This window comes from Bison bison, unplaced genomic scaffold, assembly GCF_000754665.1.
Source record: "Bison bison bison isolate TAMUID 2011002044 unplaced genomic scaffold, Bison_UMD1.0 scf7180017864037, whole genome shotgun sequence".
NCBI lineage: Eukaryota > Metazoa > Chordata > Mammalia > Artiodactyla > Bovidae > Bison > Bison bison.
This window is the reverse complement of record NW_011494609.1, coordinates 12,039,665-12,063,614: the sequence shown is the minus strand read 5'-3', so window position 1 is coordinate 12,063,614 and position 23,950 is coordinate 12,039,665. Positions and strand designations below refer to the sequence as shown.

General features: G+C 37.2%; 1 protein-coding gene across 2 annotated transcripts in view; it reads right to left on the bottom strand.

Moving 5' to 3' along the window:
- The window catches only part of BRWD1 (bromodomain and WD repeat domain containing 1), a 103,389-nt gene that overhangs the window by 72,248 nt on the left and 7,191 nt on the right, over positions 1-23,950 (bottom strand). For both annotated transcript variants that reach the window (XM_010834957.1, XM_010834958.1), the window contains exons 5-13: positions 21,849-21,949; positions 14,201-14,271; positions 12,348-12,448; positions 11,514-11,554; positions 9,864-9,962; positions 6,857-7,007; positions 6,499-6,633; positions 2,723-2,851; positions 2,323-2,548 (exon numbers count right to left, since the gene is read on the bottom strand). In XM_010834957.1, the coding sequence (XP_010833259.1) occupies positions 2,323-2,548; positions 2,723-2,851; positions 6,499-6,633; positions 6,857-7,007; positions 9,864-9,962; positions 11,514-11,554; positions 12,348-12,448; positions 14,201-14,271; positions 21,849-21,949 (1,054 nt within the window). The remainder of the gene's footprint in view (positions 1-2,322; positions 2,549-2,722; positions 2,852-6,498; positions 6,634-6,856; positions 7,008-9,863; positions 9,963-11,513; positions 11,555-12,347; positions 12,449-14,200; positions 14,272-21,848; positions 21,950-23,950) is intronic.

The window sequence follows — 23,950 nt, the reverse complement described above, 5'->3', positions numbered from 1 at the left end:
CTATCCGGCATAATGCAACCACTATACAAATATTAAAGAAGGCTTCAATGCTACAGTATTCTTTCACTACAAAATACTACAGCACTGGAAAAAATACAAGAAAGAAGGGCTTTCAAATACTGGATAACTGGGACCCCTGAGAGAAGACAATAGAGTCCAGTCTTTGGATTGCTCCAGGTAATAGCATGGAGGCAATTTCCAAGGTGTAGAACAAGGAGAGGGAACCCAAATACCATCCAGAAATCACAATGAGTTGAGAGACAGAGGTCAGGGTCTGGGAGCAAGCGGGAAGACTAAAATATGCAGATTGGTTAGAATTGAAAAGATATGCCATGATAACACTAATTTTAAAAAAGCTGGATTATTTACATTAATATGAAACAAATAGTCTTCAAAACAAGAAATACTCTCCCAAGAATAAACAGGGACATTTCATAATGATGAAAGAATTAATTCACAAAGAGCACAATCTGAAATGTGTATTTACATAATAACAGAATTTTAAAACACATAAAGCAAAAACTGATTGAATCAAAGGAAAAAAAATAAGACAAATCCACAGGATAGTTGGATATGTCAGCACTCCTTAAAACAGCCACAAAATGGGAAAAAGCCAAGTGTTCTCCAGCTACTAGTGAATGGAGAAATAATGGTATATCCATGCAATGGTGCATGATCACTAAAGAAAAAAAAAAAAAAAAGACTGATATCTGCAACAGGAATGAATCTCAAAAGCACCATGCTAAGTTAAAGAAGCCAGACACAACAGACTACATATTGTATGATTTCAATGATATAAAAATACTTTAAAAGGAAAAATTAAAGTGACAACAGTCATTACAAGAGGCCAGGAGAAGGGAGAGGAATAATTCTACACAGGCTCAGGAGAATTTCTGGGGGCACTGGAAATGCTCTGTATTTGGATTGTGGTGGTGGCTTACGTGACTGTCTTAACATTTAACTCATTTGAACTGCACACTTAAAAGTGGTGAATTTTGCTGTATGTAAAGTATACTTCAATCAAACTAATAAAAAGAATTTGGAAGAGTAAACATATGGTGATTTACATTAATCTTTAACCTTAAAGTTTTAGCAAATCAATCCTCATCCAAACAAAAGTATCTTTTTAAATTTTATTTTTAATTGGAGGATAATTGCTTTACAATGTTGCATTGTTTTCTGCCATACATCAACATGAATCAAGTCATAGGTATACACATCCCCTCCCTCTTGTACCCCCTACCACCTCCCACTTTATCGCAAAGACGTATCTTTTTTCCTTTGCTTAGTACAAGAATATTAGAGAAAAACACTACACTGCTATGAACAAAAACAAAACAAAGCAAAACACCTCTGCCCTTGGCTAGGACAGGCAAAGGACAAGATGGAACTGGAACCTTCTCTGCCAGAAAGTTAGTGTTCCAGGAATGATGGGGACTTGGGAAAGGACACAAAACTCAGCCTAAAGGGTTTTCACAGCCAAATTCAAGGATAACATGAACAACTTAGTAACAACAGTACTGGATTTTAACTCACTATATAATGATCTGGAAGTCCAGACTAAAACTTAATAAATGAGAGAGTAGTAGATGGTCAGCTAATGGTAAAATGAAAAAGCAATGATAGAAGAGTTGGAAAACCATTTCACAACCTTCAGAACAACAACTGATTCAGGCAAGAATTACCAATGGATCCTGAAAGTTACAGGTAAAATTAGAAAAGGAACAGGTTATTTACACAAGTTACTAAATAATTACAAAGAGGAAAAAACCTTCAGAGTGGAGAACTTTGGCAGATACCCAGTGTTCAAAGTCAACACCACCAACAATTGGATGAAACACAGTCACAGGCATCCTGACATGATACTCCAAGAAGACTACATCATTTATGTTGTGCTCTTCAAAAATGCACAACCTGAACTTAATGACAGCTAAATTTAATGTTCAGTCCCAAATTAAAATCTACACCAGGGAGAGAAAAAAACCTGTAACAGGCATTATTAGAATAACAAAATTTGATTACAGGCTATAATAGTATAAATGTTAAATGTTCTATTTTTGATAACTGTTTATGATTACATAAGAAAACATATTTTTTCTTAGAAAATACATACTTAAGTATTTAGTGGTAAATAAATGGACATGAGGCCCAGAACTTAAGTCTCAAGTGGTTCACAACAATGATACCTATCTAGAGATAGAATAATAAAACAAACATTGCAAAATATTAAGGACTGGTAAATCTGAAAGTACAAGAGTTCTCTGTATTATTACTTACATTTTTCAAATTAAAAAAAATTTTTTTTAAACGTTTAGCACTTACTTGTTGCCACATAGCCTAGTTGTGGAACCAAATGTTCATCTGCAGAATTTTCTCGGCCAGGCACTAATCGCTGATACTTAGTTGGATGAGGGTTTCCATCTACATCTACCAAGAACGGTGGAGGCATAAGGTGAGGGGCCTGCTGAGTCTGCTCGTCTAAGACGTAATTATTAGAATCCCTAATCAGCGGTCGATAGTCAGTATGGAAGAACATCTGGTCAGGAATCTAGAAATGGAAAGTTTACAGACTGAAATTTTGAGGATTAAACATGTTAAAGAACATAAATATTAACCAGTTAATTTTATTGGAAAGGATAAAAAATCAAATCAATACATCTAACCTATTTTAAAAACATCCTTCTTAACTATTTACATGCTCTAAGAAAGTATGTAAAATGACCTTTTCATATGGCTTGCTGCATCCAAAACCAAATATCAGAAGGTGACCATGAGAATCTGTACAGGCAAAATGCTGTCCATCCTGTGAAAACTTACAATCAAAGACAGCTCCATGTCCTTGTCCTTCAATCTAGGAAACAAAGATGGAAATTTTTATAACCATTTCTATGTAACACCTTTAGTTATTATATAAAATTCTGATTTAAAAATGAATTTTTCATTAAGCACGTCAATATTTTCATAAAGTAAAATTCACTTTAGATATCACTGGCCTAGAAAAAACCTTGATGGATCTTCTGAGAATTAGTTCTCAAAATGATCAAATGAAGGATCATAAACCAACCCCAAGTGAAGGCTTTCTTTACGTCTTATGAGAGAATGAAACCTCCATAAACTTTCTAATACATAACAAAAATCTATTGATTAATAACTTTGGGAAATGATTAAAGATTAATAAAGTTTGTTATTCATGAATTAAAATCAATACTTTTATGGAGTTTAAGCTTTCCACTTAATGACTAACCACCATGCAAAATTTGTAATGCTGCAAGTGTCTCAAGGGTGCATATGTAAATTCTTACACCTGCAACTACCTTACTTCAGACTGCCACAAATTTCTAAGTGTGTTGTGAATGTTGGGCTTCCCTCATAGTTCAGTTGGTAAAGAATCACCTGCAATGCAGGAGACCCTGGTTCGATTCCTGGGTCAGGAAGATCCCCTGTAGAAGGGAAAGGCTATCCACTCCAGTATTCTGGCCTGGAGAATTCCATGGACTGTATAGTCCATGGGGTGGCAGAGTTAGACACAAATGAACAACTTTCACTTTCATGAATGTTGCCTTAAATAAGTAACTTCTAAACTGCTTTATTCTTGTTATTTTAACTCTAAATTCAATTAGTTTAGTATTAACAATTTATAGTTAGATGAGATGTTTCATTAACTCATTAGTACAGAGCTATGCATACTTGCTGTTTCAGCCTATAAATAATAATTAAAATTCAGGACAAGTTAACCTAAATCGGTACTGGAAAAAGGAATCATCCACCCAAACAAAACAGAAGTATTTATTTTCACTGCCAGAACAAACTCTCATACATACCTAAATACCCACTTGAAAAACAATTCACTTCTGCTATACCACACATGAAAGAGTGCCTTTAACAAAATGGGGGGAAATTAAGGTATTAGGATACTTAGGAACCTGCTGAATAAGATAATGCCCCCCTGACCTGAGACTCTCAGTCCAAGTAAAGCAAAGGCAGGTGGGGAGGCAAGAGCCCTGGGCTGGTCAGGCAAAGTTGGTGGCAGTTACTTTGCTACCACACATGTGCAAATAACCTCAGCAAAAGTTAAGGGTACCTACTGAGAAGGAAGTTTCCCAAGTGGGCAAACCTACCTAAGCAGAGCAAGACACACATCGCGTTTTATCTGCTGTCAGAAGAGTCCTACACAATCATTCCTAATAAAACAAAAATAGCCTGCAAATGTATCTGGAGAACACTTCAATGTCACACGATGTTTGTTGTGTTAGTCACTCAGTCGTGTCCGACTCTTTGCAACCCCACAGACTGTAGCCTACCAGGCTCCTCAGTCCATAGGACTTTCCAGGCAAGCGTACTGGAGTGGGTTGCCATTTCCTTCTCCAAGGGATCTTCCCGACCCAGGGATCAAACCCAGGTCTCCCACATTGTAGGCAGACGCTTTACCGTCTGAGCCACACACTATGTTTACTACTTTTTTAATGAAACACTGTCTCATTAGCTTAAAACCCAGGAATTAGGAGACTCTCGGGTGATCAGTAAAGGTAAGAATTATTCAGCCTACAAGGTCAATTTCTGGTATCTGACTAGAAATAAAACCACCATTGTCCGTTTGAGACTCTTCAGGTTACTCTTTGGCTTAGTGGTTATTTTAGATTATATTCTGTTTAAAGCCTGAATTAATGTAGTCTTCTGTTTTAACAGATTAATTTTAGGATGTTCCTATTGAGTTTTAAAGGACAATTAAGAAGATGGATGTACCTATGAATTTTAAGGCCAAAGAAAAACTAAAGAAGGCTTATTTGTTTTCCAAGGATTCCGAACAGAGATGTAACATTCAGAGATGCCTAATGATGTACTTTATGCTATTTGAATTGTTTTAGTGCACTTAATGTTAGTAAATAAAACACTTTATTTTGGACAGTTAAACTGTCCAATGTAAGCATACTGAAATTAAAATTTTAAAGGTTAAAAAAAAAAACCAGGAAAAACATGGAACATATGGACGAAGATGGTTTTCAATCAAAAGGTCTAAGAAACACTCATCTGTAGGATGCTACTGTACTGCCTCAAAAATTAATTAGCCTTTGAATTGGGTCTCAATATACATAAAGAGTAATTTTAGAAAACCCATCATGTGTGTGTCTCAAAAGTCTTAACAATATATAAGCCCTTTTATACACTCCCCTCAGAATTTATCCCAAGGAAATAATCAGGGATCTACATAAACAGACATGTATATTCAAACTGTTACTGTTGTGCATGTTTTAGAAACTACTTAAATACTCAACAACAGCAAATTAGCTACATAAGTAATATTCTTCTAAGAAAGGCTGAATTTACCATCAAACATACATTTACAAATTCTTAAAAATATTTTAGGGCTTGAAAAGCATTCTTTACATAAAATGAGAAGGGATTACAAAACTGTGTACAAAAGAGTAAAAACAAACAAAAAACTATGTGTAAGAATGCCAACTAATAATTCTATAAAAATGATGCCATCAGAAAATCTTCAATGGATATTGATACCTGTGAAAGTTTAATGAGGAACCAGACATTTACACAGTCTCTGGAAAAAAATCAGTTTAAAAATTACAAAGAAAAGAAACATTTAAAAAATTAGTGCAAAAACTTGGCAGATGTCACCTTAACCAAATACTTATAATTATCACCATATTAATAGTGGAACATATAAACATCATTAGCCTCCTAATACAATGCATGGAGGGCACATTATCATTTATTTTTTTAATCAAAAAATATACAAGAGTATTACATCATGAAGAAATACCAGACAAAACAAATATCCTGTAATATCACTTGTCTATAAAAAGGTAAGATATGCAGGGTGAAGGATTACTGATTTTACAAAAGTGGAAATATGTAACTACTTAATATGATGCACGATCCTGAGTTAGTCCAAGAGGTAAACAGAACTATAAAGGCATTATTAGGACAATTGACACATTTTTAATGTAAACCAGATTAGATAATGCTACCTTATCAATGTTAAATTTGCTGATTTTTGGTGACTATATTGCAGCTATGTATAAGAAATTCTAAAAATATGCAATAAGATCATAATCTGGTTTTCAAACATTTGTGTGCAAGAAGAAAAAAGCTGAGGAAACAAAAACGATGTTTGACTCCTGAGAGGACTTAACTGAATAATATTTTTTACTACAGGTATTTTAATAAGTTTAAATAGTGAAAAAGTATGAATTACCATAATTTTGCCAATTTAAACACAAACAGGGACACATTCACAGACACAAAGCTAAATAAATAAACTTTTAAAATCTTCCCCTCATGTGAATTAGTTGTACAGATTTCACTTACATATGTACATTTGTACATATGACTATCAGATATTTATTAGCCTTAAAGTAGCACCATGATCTCTAGAAATACAAACTACCAAAAACATGCAGATCGGTTTCAGCTACATCTCCTTATCCCAAACATCTGAAACAAGTGCAAACAGGTATAGAGACACACACTCCCCCCACTTACCATATTGAAATAATGTTTCATCTTGGTGCCTTTTGTGATATCCCATATGAATATGCTGCCATCATGTCCTGCAGATAACATAATTCTGGAATCAAAGGGATGTGTCTCCAAAACAAATACTTCATCAGCATGTCCCTTTATTCAACAAAGTCATATAGTTAAGGAGGGTCTGCAAGTTATAAGTTTAAAATTAAAAGCCCATGTTGTCACAGTATCTAAGGGCTTTTAAAAATGCATTAATGACAGTAATTTATACATTAGTATATATACAAATTTCTATTCATTTGATAAATAAAAGTTTTTTTTTTAATTTGTTAAAAAAAAATCTTTATTTGTTGTATGTTATAAAACTACCTACCAACAGGTTATGAAGCAGCTGTCCAGTGTAAGAATTCCACACTTTGAGGACATGATCATTCACAGCTGTGACAACAATGCTATCATTCTGATTCCAAGCTATCATTGTTACTTTGGGTTTCATAAACCTTTCCTCTTCCAAAGATAAATCTCTAAGAAAAAAAATACAACATGTGCAGTGCTATATGTGTAGGAGGCTACACAATCTCTCATAGATACAAAAATAGTAAATAATCTAGCTCACGTCCACACCTTATCCACTTCACAGAGTTTATCACATCTGACCCACAAGAGGTTATCTACAAACAGATGAGGGCAAGATCCCAAGGGGGAAGGGATGATCCAGAAACAGTTCAGGGGCTGAACATGGGCAGACTCCAGAACACCACATTATTCATAAAAGCTTTTCTCTACATCTAGGATTCCTTTCTCTTGACTACAAGGCCTATTGGTAATATTTTCAACTACTTGGAAGACAGAAAGAAGGTAATTCACCTTCATGCCCTCAGTGTCTAGAAAAGTGCCTGACAGACTTTCAGTATGCTGAACTACCTCTTTACACTTCCCTACAGATTATTCCTACGGCTCCCTTGGCAAGAAGAGTCTTATACACACGTCTGCAATGTTTTGTTGCCTTCATGAAAGCAATATGCAGTTTCTGTGTAAAATACAGCAGTCAGTAATATGGGGGGGGGGGGGAGGGGGAGAACCTAGCTGTTTCTGAAGTCATAGAGCACATTCTAAGAAATTATAAAATAGACATGTATTTTAAAGAAAACAGCTACAAGGAGTGCTATGTAACAGCTACCTGTGTAAGCACAATGGAACACAAATGACTGAATAATTCTAACTAGATTGGTCAGAGGAAGTGTAACACAAGAGACAAAATGGAATACAAGCTAAGATTCCATGCTTCACCTGAATTTACTAACAGATGGGTTGCATTTCATCAAATAGATCAGCCAAGATCAGAACACTAGAACAAATATATCCATCAATTTATACACACAGAAAACACTGCTTTTCAAGATTCGAAAGAGGTAAAACTTTAAATGAGAAAAGAATATTTCTACCCGGAGGGGAAATACAGGAAGAGTTCTCTCCATGAAGACAGTATAGCAACAAGAAAACTAAACAGTTCTCAATCTCATTTAAAAGAATTCTGGACCTCCCTGGTGACGCAATAATAAGGCATCCTCCTGTCAATGCAGGACTTGGGTTCAATCCGAGTCCAGGAGGGTTCCACATGCCATCAGGCAACTAAGGCCTGAGGCAGCCAAATAAAATATTTTAAAATTTTATTCAAGTTTTTACAATGATGTTCCTATTTTGCCTAATAAAGTACAACTGTTCATACATGAATACAGTTTCAAATTTTCTTCACTGTTATTCATTCATTATTATTCACTTTCACACTAAAATGCTGAATATCCAAATGTAACATCTTTAAGTAATTGTAAAGATATGTTTGTGAACAGGGATTATCAGATTTCTAGTATGTATTCTTTCCATTCTCTACCACAGGTCATTTCACAAAAATAGTAATATCAAATTTATTTTGAAATCCAATACAACTGTTTGAGCCACAGTGGAGAATGAGTTGATTTCTCCTACTATTACTAAAAATAAAGCAGACATGAAGACTTCTAAACAACAGAATGTGTAACATTTCTCAGAAAAAATGCTAAAAACAGTGATGTGCCTACTCTACACCAAGTAGACTGGGCTCGCCTCGCAGCTCACTCAGTAAAGAATCTGCCTGCAATGCAAGAGACCCAGGTTTAACTCCTCAATCGGGAAGATCCCCTGGAGAAGGAAATGGCAACCCACTCCAGTATTCTTGCTTGGGAAATCCCATGGACAGAGGAGCCTGGCAGGCTAGTCCATGGGGTCACAAGAGTCAGACACAACTTAGCAACTAAACCACTACCACCACACCAAGTTCTGCTAGAAATCTGCATATGATTTTCAATTGCCAATAGTACTTAAAGGCAGATAGTTTCATCTCCCAGATGATGAAACACATTGTGATGGTCTCAAAATGATATAGCTATAAAAAGTGTAAGTGGTATTTGAGCAAAGTTCTGACTCCAAAATGCATATTCTTCCCACCACCTATACATTCTCCCAGTATGTACAAATCCAAAACCACAATGTATTTGAAATTTATAATATCTATCTTGGGAAATACTGAAATTATCTCAAAGCTGCTCAAAATATGTTTGAGACTCTGAAGTGTTGGGGGAGGGGCACAGTTAAGACAAACTTGCCTTCAGTACCATTTTACAAACCAAAATTTTACCACGTAAAATAAAAATATCACTCCCAATGGAGACCAATTTTTAAAAACAGAAACAATAAAATGTATTTCCTTACTTTTTTTTTTAAACCAGATATAGCTTTTTAAAATATAACTTTTTAAAGATTCATGTCAGTGTGTGGCAAAACCACTACAATTCTGTAAAGTAATTAGCCTCCAATTAAAATAAATTAATTAAAAAATAAAAAAATTCTAGATCTTTACATAAGTAAAAAAAAATTAACTAAAAAAAAAAAAAATCCAAAAATCGTATCTTCATTTCTGTTTTCCCGGCTTGTAGGATCTTAGCTCCCTGATCAGGGATTGAACCGATGGCCCCTGCAGTGGAAACCTGGAGTCTTAAACACTGGACTGCCAGGGAGGTCCCATCCTATCTTTAGAAAAATAGAAATTTCTGAAAATCTCCACGTTTGACATACTTGAGTTATTTATATATTTAAAGCAGTAGGTGGTTTTAAATGCAACACCTCAGAGGAAGTCAATGCTTTGAACAATGGAATAAATACAGTGTTCTTTTCTACATAAATCTAAGATTGTAATAGGTTTAAGTATCTGTCAGATATGCAGGAGGGAGCCATTCACTTAGATTGGAGGTGGCTCTAGTTCCTGAACAAAGCGAAAAACCAACCAGAGAGACAGACCAAGTACTCAGGATGCATCTACTTAGAAACAAACCATCTCAACTTACCCTGAGATTCTAGTGGCCATATCTAGTAAGATGCTTCTCCATTCTAACTGTTCAAATCTCCAAATTCGTGCTGTTCCATCTCTGCTACCACTTAAGAACCTTAAAATAGAAGAAACAGATCTACTTACATATATGCTACCAAAGGGTACAGTTAAAACCACAAGCAAAAAAATTTTTAATGTAGCTATCTTGCCTGCAGGTAAATCTACAGGTGTAAATTCAAAAAAGACAGGGATTTAGGGCCTACCTAAAAGGAGAAAAGGAGCTTCCCTTGTGGCTCATCTGGTAAAGAATCCGCCTGCAATGCAGGAGACCTAAGTTCGATCCCAGAGTTGGGAAGATACCCTGCAGAAGGCAAAGGCTATCCACTCCAGTATTCTGGCCTGGAGAATTCTATGGACTGTTATAGTCCATGGCGTTGTAAAGAGTCAGATATGACTGAGTGACTCACTTTCTAAGCTACCTGGTGGCTCAGACGGTAAAGCGTCTGCCTGCAATGCGGGAGACCCAGGTTCGATCCCTGGGTTGGGAACATCCCCTAGAGAAGGAAATGGCAACCCACTCCAGTACCCTTGCTTGGAAAATTTCACGGACGAAGGAGCCTGGTAGGCTACAGTTCATGGGGTCGCAAAGAGTTGGACACGACTGAGCAACTTCACTTCACGAAAAGGAGAAAATCTGCTTTACTCTGATTTGCCTGGCCCTACTGTAAAGCACATTTCAAACCCAATCACTACCTTGTCAAATAGTTTTGAAAAGATATGTACATAAGTAATAGGGGGCTGCTGCTGCTGCTAAATCACATCAGTCATGTCTGACTCTGTGTGACCCCATGGACGGCAGCCCAACAGGCTCCTCTGTACCTGGGATTCTCCAGCAAGAGTATTCTCTTGGAGTGGGTTGCCATTTGGGGAAGCACAATTAAAGATGAATGGGAGAATTAGTAAAAGCAAAAGTGCCATTATAAGCATTTAAACTCTAAACTCAATTTCACACTAGTCACTTATGTATAAATAAATCCCTCACTTAAGTGTTAAAAAGAAGAGGTAAGAGGTACCTGAAAAGACACTGGGGACCACAAAAAAGGATATAATTGAAGGGATAATTTTGTTGCAGATTACATCACAGTAATTGATTAGAAAAGATTTAACTATTCAAATAGGCATCCCTGGGTGGCTCAGCTGGTAAAGAATCTGCCTGCAATGTGGGAGACCTGGGTTCAATCCCTGGGTTGAGAAGATCCCCTGGAGAAGCTAACGGCTACCCACTACAGTATTCTGGTCTGGAGAATTCCATGGACTGTACAGCCCATGGGGTTGCAAAGAGTCAGACACAACTGAGCGACTTTCACTTTCACACAACTACTCAAATGTAAGAAATTCCATTATCCTTACACCTAATTTTCCTATAAATCAAACAGCCAGCAGTGAACTAAAGAACCACTTTTGATATATGAGGCTGCAAAAACTACAATTCTAAAAACTTAATTTGTTTCCTCCCTGACACAGACGCTTTTCCCTCAATTACTACAGTTACTAACAAGGGCCTGCCATATGATATATACCTGGCAAAGTGACACGTAAGCTACACTAATAGGAAGCAAAACACATTTACCTAAAAACACACTCACAAATACAAACTCACACTTACCGATCACCATTGTTACAAAATTGGATACTATCAACTTTATCCTAAAGAAAAAACCAAACACAAAAGTAATCATCTATATAGTTTATAAACAAAGAAAGAGCCCACCCAGTTTTACAGTTAGAAGCACATTTGGTTTAAAGCAAGAGATCTACACTTTTGCTGCTTAATCCTGCCATTCAAACATATATTGTATGTTTAAGAGCAAAGAACCTAACTACATATCAAATCAGACTAAGACACAGCTTTTATCTCAGAGATAGACACATAGGGTTTAAAAAGAAAAAACAGCCTGCTTCTAAAATTAAACCTGTATTTACAATTACATCTACAAAATTAATATGGATAGAAAGTGATAATAAAGTTTAAGTAGCTGAAAACAAGTCGCATTCACTTTGATGATTATGTGCAAAACAAACAAAAATTTCCTTTAAAGTGATTCTGTTTTTTATCAAATAACTTTACAGAACTTCCTTAAGGAGAAAAAGATGACCTGACTGCTGACCAGTACTCCAGAACACTGAGAGTTACCGATCTTTAGTGCACGTTAATAAAATAGCATTCTAATTCCATGAGCTTGGTTAAGATAAACAGGCCCAATTTGAACCTAATCCACCCAAATCAATTGTCATAATCAAATGTACCTGAAGTAAAAATAACCACTGTAAAGCATTTGCACAGTAAGGTTCTGAGCTTATCAGTATCATCTTTCATCTTTAAATGCAATTCCTCCTCCATTTAAGTTGAAAGTAAAATCAATAACAATCTCCATTATTGAGACTATATACCAACAGGAATATCATAAGTAAATCTTAATTTTAAAACATGAAGACTTACAGTGTGACTTTCAAGTTCTGCGATTTTTTCAGGTGCTTCAAAACCCAAAAAATACATTCTGATTACATGATCAGTACTACCTGTGGCTAGAAACATACCACCTGAAACAAAAATTTTAAGTTTTAAAAATCCAGTTTGTAACAAATGTCTTAACCAAAGTTCTATATTAAGCTCTCTACGCCAAAAGTAAATTCATCTCAATAGATCCATCTCATTAAATAAAGAACTTTTAAAAATTAACATAATATATTGTGATATGATTTTTAGGAAGAAATCTGTATCTGGTCTTCATCCCTGTTTCTGGCTGAACTCCTAAAAACCCTTAGAATTTCCTAAGTGAAATGATACTGGTATCTTGATGTTCATATAACAAACCCATTTCAATCACACCAGAGTTTATGTTAATGAGGTAACTTTTGAAAAGCATCTATGGAAGAGGAACCAACCACGTGATAGAGGTTGGGAAAGAGGGCTGGGAGACAGTTGAATCCATCCTTATGGCCAATGAGTTAATCAACTGTGCCTGTGTGATTAAGCCCCATAAAAAACCCAAAGGGCAAGACTCGGAGAGGTTCCAGGTGGATGAACAGGAGGAGATTAGAGAAGAATAGCAGGACTGGAGAGTCCTCCTTCCCACAGACTTTATCCTAAGCATCTCCTCCATCTAGCTATTCCTGAATTATGTTCTTTCATAATAAACCAAAAATCCACTAAGTAAAAGGACTGCTGTCAGCTGTTTCAGCAAATTAACTAAATCCAGGGAAGAAGTTGTGGGAGCCTCTGACCTACATACAGCCTGTCAGCAGAAGCAAGGTGACAACCGGGTCTGAGGCTGGGGGTGGGCTGGGAATCTTGTAGGACTGAGCCTTTATCCTGTGCAGTCTTCACACTATTCTCTAGGTAGGCAGTGTCAGAATGGAGTTGAATTGTAGGATGCCAAGCTAGTATCAGAGAACTGTTTGGTGGTATTATAGCGGGGCGGGGGTGGGAGTTGGGTACACATCAGATGAGGCTTAATTTTAAAAAGTTAATTCAATCTGGAAATGTTCATTATCTCCCTCTGTCATACTGGTTGTGATAAGGACTAAGATGCTGCCACTCCAAAAATGCATGAAAACAGGTTCTGCTTTCTAAATACCTTTACACTCCTAGGGAGTTCCTGGTGACTTAGATGGTAAAGAATCTGCCTGCAATGTGGGAGACCTGGGTTCAATCCCCGGGTCAGGTTCCATCACTGGCTCAGGAAGGTCCTCTGGAGAAGGAAATGGCAACCCACTCCAGTACTCTTGCTTGGAAAATCCAATGGACAGAAGAGCCTGGTGAGCTACAGTCCACAGGATCAGAGAGAGTCAGACACGACTAAGTGACTAACACACACCTAAACATAGCTATGGTATATGAAGTTCACTTGTTTGCATGTTCAGACTTCTATGGGGGAAAATCTTTGACCTCTCCCCCAAACAAAGGTTATCACACAAGTCCACTGTACAAAAAAGAAAAAGAGGAATAATTTCACAAGATGTGTGCAAAACAAACTTAAACTACCAAAAACCAGCAATTCAAAGAAAATCACAATCTTGGCTTATCATACACATGGGGCACATGGCACAGGAACTGCTCATTTGGACACTTTAAGCATCCTTTTTGCCAGTTCTTATATCCCTGGCTCTGATTACCATGAAAAATCAAAGAAAGTCAGCATGGGGAAGATAAGGAAAAGGCTAATTAACATCACAGGTTAAATGTAATGAAATGAACGTAAGACATTCACCATCTATCTGATAAAAGCCATTAGCCATGTGGTTGCTCAAAAAAACTACAAAACTAAGAAAAAAACACTAAAGGTATCTTACCAACACTAAATGAAGAACACAGCATTTGAACACCTGGTCTAGGCTTTTCAGTGAACTTCAGGGGACGTGGACTAGAAAAGAAGAACATGTTGTTTTAAAATACACGTTAACACAGTTTAACATAGTGGAAGTTTCCATAAGCCTCTTATCCTTATTTCATCAGAGGGCAGACAGAATGAAAACCACAATCACAGAAAATCAACCAAACTATCACATGGACCACAGCCTTGTCTAATTCAATGAAACTATTAGCCATGCCATGTAGGGCCACCCAAGACGGACAGGTCATGGTGGACAGTTCTAACAAAATGTGGTCCACTGGAGAAGTGAATGGCAAACCACTTCAGTATTCTTGCCTTGAGAATGCCAAGAATAGTACGAAAAGGCAAAAAGATGTGACACTGAAAATTGAACGCCCCAGGTTGGTAGGTGCCCAATATGCTGCTGAAGAAGAGTGGAGAAATAACTATAAAAAGAATGAAGACACAGAGTCAAAGCGAAAACAACATGCAGTTGTGGATGTGACTGGTGATGGACATAAAGTCTGATGCTGTAAAGAACAATACTGCATAGGAACCTGGAATGTTAGGTCCATGAATCAAGGTAAACTAGAAGTGGTCAAACAGGAGATGGCAAGAGTGAACATCAACATTTTAGGAATCAGTGAACTAAAATGGACTGGAATGGGCGAATTTAATCAGATGACATTTTATCTCCTATTGTGGGCAAGAATCCCTTAGAAGAAATGGAGTAGTCCCCACAGTCACAACTGAAATGCAGTTCTTGGTTGCAATCTCAAAAATGACAGAATGATCTCTGTTTCCAAGGCAAACCATTCAATATCACAGTAATCCAACTCTTTGCCCCAATCACTAATGTTGAAGAAGCTGAACGATTCTACGACAACCTACAAGATCTTATAAAACAAACACCAAAAGAAGAAGTCCTTTTCATCATAGGGGACTGGAATGCAAAAGTAGGAAGTCAAGAGATACCTGCAATAACAGGCAAATTTGGTCTGCTAAGTCGCTTCAGTCGTGTCCGACTCTGTGCAATCCCATAGACGGCAGCCCACCAGGCTCCCCGGTCCCTGGGATTCTCCAGGCAAGAACACTGGAGTGAGTTGCCATTGCCTTCTCCGAAATTTGGTTTAGGAGTACAAAATGAAGCAGGGCAAAGCAAACACCCTCTTTCAACAACACAAGAGACAACTCTACATATGGACATCACCATATGGTTAATACCGAAATCAGACTGATTATATTCTTTGCAGCCAAAGATGGAGAAGCTCTATTGCTTCTCAGCCTTTTGGCTAAGATCAGACACAAAGATGGAGAAACTCTATCCAGTCAGCAAAAACAAGACTGGGAGGTGACAGTGGCTCAGATCATGAACTCCTTATCGCAAAATTCAGACTGAAATTGAAAAATGGAAAACCACTAGACCATTCAGGTATGACCTAAATCAAATCCCTTACAATTACACAGTGTGACAAGTGAAAAATAGATTCAAAGGATTAGATCTGATAAAGCGTCAAGAACTATGGACAGAGGTTCATGACATTGTACAGGAGGTAGGGATCATGACCACCCCCAAGAAAAAGAAATGCAAAAAAGGCAAAATGGTTGTCTGAGGAGGCCTTACAAACAGCTGAGAGAAGAAGAGAAGCTAAAGGCAAAGGAGAAAAGGAAAGATATACCCATTTGAATGCAAAGTTCCAAAGAACAGCAAGGAGAGAGAAGCCTTCCTCAGTGATCAATGCAAAGAAATAGACGAAAACAATAGAATGGGAAAGACTAGCGATCTCTTCAAGAAAATTAGATATCAAAGGAACATTTCCTGCAAAGATGGACACAATAAAGAAGAGAAATGGTATGGACCTAACAAAAGCAGAAGATATTAAGAAATGACAATAATACACAGAAGAACTATATGAAAAAGATCTTAATGATCCCAATAACCACAATGGTGTGATCACTCACCTAGAGCCAGACATCCTGGAGTCCAAAGTCAAGTGGGCCTTAGGAAGCATCACTATGAACAAAGCTAGTGGAGGTGATGAAATTCCAGCTGAGCTATTTCAAGTCCTAAAAGATGATGCTGTGAAAGTGCTGTACTCAATACGCCAGCAAATTTAGAAAACTCAGCAGTGGCCACAGGATTGGAAAAGGTCAGTTTTCATTCCAATCTCAAAGAAAGGCAATGCCAAAGAATGCTCAAACTACCGCACAATTGCACTCATCTCACACACTAGCAAAGTAATGCTCAAAATTCTCCAAATGAGGCTTCCAGAGTAAGTGAACCAAGAACTTCCAGATGTTCAAACAGGACTTAGAAAAGGCAGAAGAACCAGCAATCAAATTACAAGCATCCACTGGGTCACAGAAAAAGCAAGAGTTCCAGAAAAACATCTACTTCTGCTCTATTAACGATGCCGAAGCCTTTGATCTGTGGATCACGACGAACTCTGGAAAATTCTTAAAGAGATGGGAATACCAGATCACCTTTCCTGCCTCCTGAGAAATCTGTACGTAGGTCAAGAAACAATAGTTAGAACTGGGCATGAAACAATGGACTGGTTCCAAACTGGGAAAGGAATACGCCAAGTCTGTATATTATCACCCTGCTTATTTAACTTCCAAGGAGAGGACATCACACGAAATGCCAGGCTGGATGAAGCACAAGCTGGAATCAATATTGCCGGGAGAAAGATCAATAATCTTAGATATGCAGAGGACACCACCCTTATGGCAGAAAGTGAAGAGGAACTAAAGAGCCTCTTGATCCAAGTGAAAGAGGAGAGTGAAAAAGTTGGCTTAAAACTCATTCAGAAAACGAAGATCATGGCATCCAGTCCCATCACTTCATGGCAAATAGATGGGGAAACAATGGAAACAGTGATAGATTTTATTTTCTTGGGCTCCAAAATCACTGCAGATAGTGACTGAAGCCGTGAAATTAAAAGACACTTGCTCCTTGGAAGAAAAGCTATGGCCAACCTAGACAGCATAATAAAAAGCAGAGACATCACCTTGCCAACAAAGGTCCACCTAGTCAAAGCTATGATTTTTTTCAAAGTCATGTATGGATGTGCGAGTTGGACCACAAAGAAAGCTGAGCACCAAAGAATTGATGCTTTTGAACTGTGGTGTTGGAGAAGACTCTTGAGAGTCCCTTGGACTGCAAGGAGATCAAACCAGGTAATCCTAAAGGAAATCAGTCCTGAATATTCATTGGAAGGACTGATGCTGAAGCTGAAATTCCAATACTTTGGCCATCTGATGTGAAGAACTGACTCACTGGGAAAGACCGTGATGCTGGGAAAGACTGAAGGCAGGAAGAGAAGGGGATGACAGAGGATGAGACAGCTGGATGGCATCACCGTCTCAATGGACATGAGTCTGAGCAAGCTCTGGGAGTTGGTGATGAACAGGGAAGCCTGGCATGCTACAGTCCATGAGGTCACCAAGAGTCGGACACGACTGAGTGAGTGAACTGAACTGAACATACTGGCTTTATGCTGAAATCAAAACTGTGATTCAAACATCTCCCCAAAAACAAAAGCCCACAACCAGAGAGCTTCACAGCTGACTGGAGTAGAGCTAATGCCTATCCTTCTGAAACTCTTTCAAAAAATCTCAAAGGAAGGAACACTCCCAAACTCATTATATGAGTCCACCATCATCATGATACCAAAACCAGACAAAGACATCATAAAAAAAGAAAATTACAAGCCAATATCACTGAACATCAACACAAAAATCCTCAACATTAATTCAAGCAAACAGAATTCAACAACACATTAAAAAGATCATACACCATGATCAAGTCGGGTTTATCCCAGAAATGCAAAGACTCTTCAATAAACACAAATCAATCAATGTGATACACCATATTAAATAACTGAAAGATAAAAACCATATGATAATCTCAACAGATGCAGAAAAAGCTCCTGACAAATTCAAAAGCTTGTTTTGCCCATTTATGGGCATAGAAGGAACCTACCTCAACATAATAAAGGCTATACACAACAAACCCACAGCAAACATTATTCTGAATGGTGAAAAACTGAAAGCATTCCCTCTAAGATCAGGAATAAGACAAGGGTACCCACTTTCATCCGGAAAAGGCAATGGCATCCCACTCCAGTATTCTTGCCTAGAAAGTCCCATGGATGGAGGAGCCTAGTGGGCTGCAGTCCATGGGGTCGCTAAGAGTCAGACACGACTGAGCAACTTCACTTTCACTTTTCACTTTCATGCATTGGAGAAGGAAATGGCAACCCACTCCAGTGTTCTTGCCTGGAGAATCCCAGGGATGGGGGAGCCTGGTGGGCTCCCGTCTATGGGGTCACACAGAGTCGGACACGACTGAGGTGACTTAGCAGCAGCAGCAGCAGCCCACTTTCACCACCATTATTCAACACAGATTTGGAGGTCTTAGCTATGGCAATCACAGAAGAAAAAGAAATAAAAGAAATCCAGATTGGAAAAGAAGCAGCAAAACTTGCACTGTTTGAAGATGACATCATACTATACATATAAAATCCTAAAGATGCTATCATGAAATTACAACAGCTAATCAGTGAATTTAGTAATGTTGCAGGATACAAAATCAATACCTAGAAATCACTTGCATTCCCATATGTTAACAATGAAAAACAACAAAGAGAAATTAAGGAATCAATCCCATTTACCACTGCAACAAAAAGAATAAAATACCTAGGAATAAACTTACCTAAGGAGTCAAAAGACCTGTATACAGAAAATTATGAGACTGATAAAAGAAATCAAAGATAACATTAGCACATGGAGAGATATTCCATGCTCCTAGGCTGAAAGAATCGGTATAGTGAAAATGACTGTACTATCAAATGCAATGTAAAGATTCAATGCAATCCCTATCACGTTATCAAAGGCATCTGTCACAGAATTAGGACAAAAAATTTCACAATTCGTATGAAAACACAAAAGACCCCAAACAGCCAAAGCAATCTTGAGAAAGAACAAGGCAGCTGGAGATATCAACCTTCTTGACTTCAGACTATACTACAAAGCTACAGTCATCTGGACAGCATGATAAAAAACAGAAATGTAGGCCAATGGAACAAGATAGAAAGCCCAGAGATCAACCCATGCACCTATGGGCACCTTTTGACAAAGGAAGCAAGAATACACAGTGGGGCAGATAGTCTCTTCAATAAGTGGTGCTGGGAGAAAGAGAGAATGAAGAATTGAAAAATGAAAACACTTCCTAACACCATACACAAAGATAAACTCAAAATGGATTAAAGACCTAAAAGTAACATCAGAAACTATAAAACTCTTAGAGGAAAACATAGGCAGAACACCATATGACATAAATCACAGCAAGATCCTCTATGACTCACCTCCTACAGTAATGGAAATAAAAACAGTAAGTGGGACCTAATTAAACGTAAAAGCTTCTGCACAGCAAAGAAAACTGTTAACAAGGTGAAAAAGACAACCCTCAAAATGGGAGAAAATAATAGCAAATGAAACAACTGACAAAGGATTAATTTCCAAAATACATAAGCAGCTCATTCAACTCAATATCAGATAAACAATCCAGTCAAAAAGTGGGAAAAAGACCTAAACAAACGTTTCTCCAAAGAAGACATACAGATGGCTAATAAACACACGAAAAGATACTCAACATTACTCTAAATTATTAGAGAAATCCAAATCAAAACTACAGTGAAATATCACCTCACACTAGTCAGAATGGCCATCATCAAAAAATCCATAAACAATAAATGCTGGAGAGGGTGTGGAGCAAAGGGAACCCTCTAACACTGTTGGTGGAAATGTCAATTGATACAGCCACTGTGGAAGACAGTATGGAAATTCCTTCAAAAAAAAAAAACTAGGACTAAAACTACCATATGACCCAGCAATTCCACTACTAGGCATATACCCTAAGGAAACCAAAATTGAAAAAGACACATGTACCCCAATGTTCGTTCACTGCAGCACTATTTACAATAGCTAGGTGATGGAAGTCACAACATAGACTGTCCATCAACAGATGAATAGATAAAGCAGCTGTGGTACATACATACAATGGAATATTACTCAGCCATAAAAAGAAACACATTTGAATGAGTTCTAACAAGGCAGATAAACCTAGATCCTATTATACATATGAGTGAAGTTAAGTCAGAAAGAGAAAAACAAATATCACATATTAATGCATGTAATATGGAATCTAAAAAGATGGTGCTGATGAACCTATATGCAGGGCAGCAATGGAGACACAGACACAGAGAACAGACTTATTGACACAGGCTGGGGAGGAGGTAAGAAGAAGAAGGTGGGATGAATGGAGACAGTAGCATGGAAACATATACACTACCATATGTAAAACAGATAGTCAATGGGAATTTGCTGCATGACTCAGGGAACTCAAACCAGGGCTCTGTAAAACCTAGAGGGGTAAGAAGGGATGGGAGGCAGAAGGGAGGTTCAAGAGGGATGGGACATATATCCGGCTCATTCATGCTGATGTATGGCAGAAAGTTAAAACAATGTTATAAAGCAATTATTCTTCAATTAAGAAGAAATTTTTTAAAAAGATAATGGCTTTAATCTAGCATACATAAATGTTGCCATCTTACTTCTATAGTACCTCTTCGTATACCAAATATTTCCACAAACACTGTTATAGGTGGTGGATGTGAGAGGACTGTCTAACCCCCAAACTTACATGGATCCTAGTACACAGAAAGAGCAAGCCCACTAACCACTGTTCTGTAACAGAGGTGATTAAAGCTCACAGAGTGTAACAGAACCCATTATCAAGGCCGCAGAACAGGCTGTAAAACCACCAGATGATAGCATGCTCTAACAGAAAGAGAGCGCAAGCTGCATATCAAACATTAAATTTTTAGTAGCCACATCATAAGTAAAAAGATAAAATTAGTTTTAATCCATTTAACACAATATATCCAAAATACCACAACAATGTTAATAAAATTTTAATGAGAACTTTAATTGCTTTCATAGTATATCCTTTAACTCTTCCGTAGCATATTGGACACTTATAATACATCTCAATTTGAAAAGTTTTCATCAAAAATACTTGATCTGTACTGAGATTTCATGAAACTTCTAGTTGAAAAACTAATTCACATACTCAAGTTGTTTAAAATACGCTTAAAAGTTCTGTAAGTACTGAATCATATCCATTAAAAACTTAATAATTCGATTCCTCAATTGCACCAGCCACAACCAAAGTGCTCAATAGAGATGTGTGGTTAGTGAGTACCACGTTGGGCAGTGTAGGGCTATAATCCAGGTCTGATTCTTAAATAATTCCTGCCTAAATTTCTGCCTATGCATATAATTATATATATTTCTAACATTTTTCAAAATGTTTCACACACTATCACTTTTTCAAAAACATGTGACCACTAAGAGAGAACAGCTCTGCCCCTTTAACATACCCAAATGGTACAGTGTAAACAGCAGTCAACAAGGTACATGCACTGTATTTATCAAAAATTACGTTCAAAAGTAAAAAGGCAATCACAATACATAATTTCTCTTTATAATCAGATTTCATTTTTAGACTAAACTGTAACATCACGAAAAAAGAAAAAACTTACTACACAATTACAGTCACTTACCTGAATTTCAGGGATTCTAAATCCCACTGCCAAAAACAAACAGTCCCATCAGCACCAGTGGAGACCATGTATCTTTGCGAGCCTTTGGCCATGGGGCTAAACTAAAAAGGAATAAAAACATTTACACATCAGTTTCCCGAGCTGGCACTAACATTACAGTTTAAGTTTTTCAAAGTTAATTTCAATTGACACTTTGAGTAACACACAGGAAATCCAAAATACAGGTGATGCTATAGTGAGAACTCCTAACCAATAAAAAAAACAAAACAAAATGAAAGTCTATCTCTAATTTATAAATGTAATGTGATCTCAATAAAAGTTTATTTTGGAAACTAATAAGAACGGTCAGAAAAACTTTCATTAAGAGAAAGTAAAGATCTAGTCCTGTTGATATGAGACCTACCACAAAGCCTCAATAATTAAAACTATGGGGCACAGTACGTACATTATGACAGAAAGACCAACGGAAAACTGTGAAGTCCAAACTGGACCCTAACACACAAGACATACAACAAAGGAGCCATCTCAGTCAGATGGGGAAAAAATGGACCATAAATGCATAAATGGTACAGGACAACTATGCAACAATCTGGGGGAAAATGGATCCATTCTTGAGACTATAAAGCAGGATAAATTCCAAGTGATCAACATTTTAAATATTTAAATAACAAAACCATAGAAGTATTATAACAAAAGAATTATACTGTAACTTCAGAATAGGGTTAACACTTGTGTTTAATAAAGTACCAACTGTGCTACACAAACAAGCTAGAGAAAGGAAGATCCTTTTGGTCCAGAAACATCCAAGACAGCTTAAAAGACAGAGAGGGAATTGTAAGGAAAACAAGAAAAACACACTTAGCAAAGGAGTAAGATAAACAAAACTACCAAAGTGAGAGGGAATGTGGTATGTGATAGCAACAGAAAGATCTATACTAACACTGAAGTTACCTTGGAATACATGAGCTCTTATTACTGTCAGTTTAATTCTATATATAATCTAAAACCCTAGAAATGATATTTGTTGCAGGTGGTCAATGTTTATTTCCATTTACCCATACACATTTTCTTTCAATTCTTCATTCCTTCTTATTACTCCAAGCCTGGGATCACATTCCTTCTCTGACTGAAGAATACTATTTCAAATTCCCCTTAGTGCTGTCCCATCAATAAAAAACTCTGAGTCTGACTGAATATGTGTTTACTGCACTTCAGTGGATTTTCAGTAGGTTCAGAATTCTTGACCTGCAGTCATTTCCCATCAGCACTCTCAGAAAAGCACTCCTTTGTCTATGAACCTCCACTGCTTCTACTGAGAAGCTGGCCATCAGTCTTGCTCCTTTTGTTATTTTCCCCTCTGATTCTTTAAGATTTCTCTTTGTTTTTGGTTTTAAAACTAAATGTGATGTTCAATAGTTGTAGTTTTCTGTATATTTACTCTGTTCAGGAACCTTAGCATTTCTTCAATCTGTGGCTTTATTTCTTTAGTGTATTCTGCAAACTTCTCAGCTATTATCACTACAAACACAGCTTTGTTTCATTCTCTCCTTCAGGAATTCCAGTTACACATATGGTACATATATATGTATACACATGTGGAATCTTTTCAGCATTTCCTCTTTATTAACTAACTTATTTTGGTACATTCTAAACTCTTCACTCTGTGCTTCCATTTGTTTATTTTCTCTGGCCTCATTGCTAACTCATTAATTCTCTCTTTGACTTCCTTAGTAGAATTTAGTCTGCTGTTAAAACCATCTACTGAACTACTAAATTCAGTTGTACATGTCAGTTCTCAAATTTCCTTTTTACTAATTCTAGTTCTCTGATGAAATTTCATCAGTAGCTGAATTTACTATGCATGGATATTTCCAAGATATATCCTCCCCAACCCTACAAGTCTGTCAAAATTTCTGCTAAGCTTCTCAGTCACCTATGAAACTGCTGTTGCTAAGTTGCTTTAGTCGTGTCCGATTCTGTGCGACCCCATAGACGGCAGCCCACCAGGCTCCCCCGTCCCTGGGATTCTCCAGGCAAGGACACTGGAGTGGGTTGCCATTTCCTTCTCCAATGCAGGAAAGTGAAAAGTGAAAGTGAAGTCG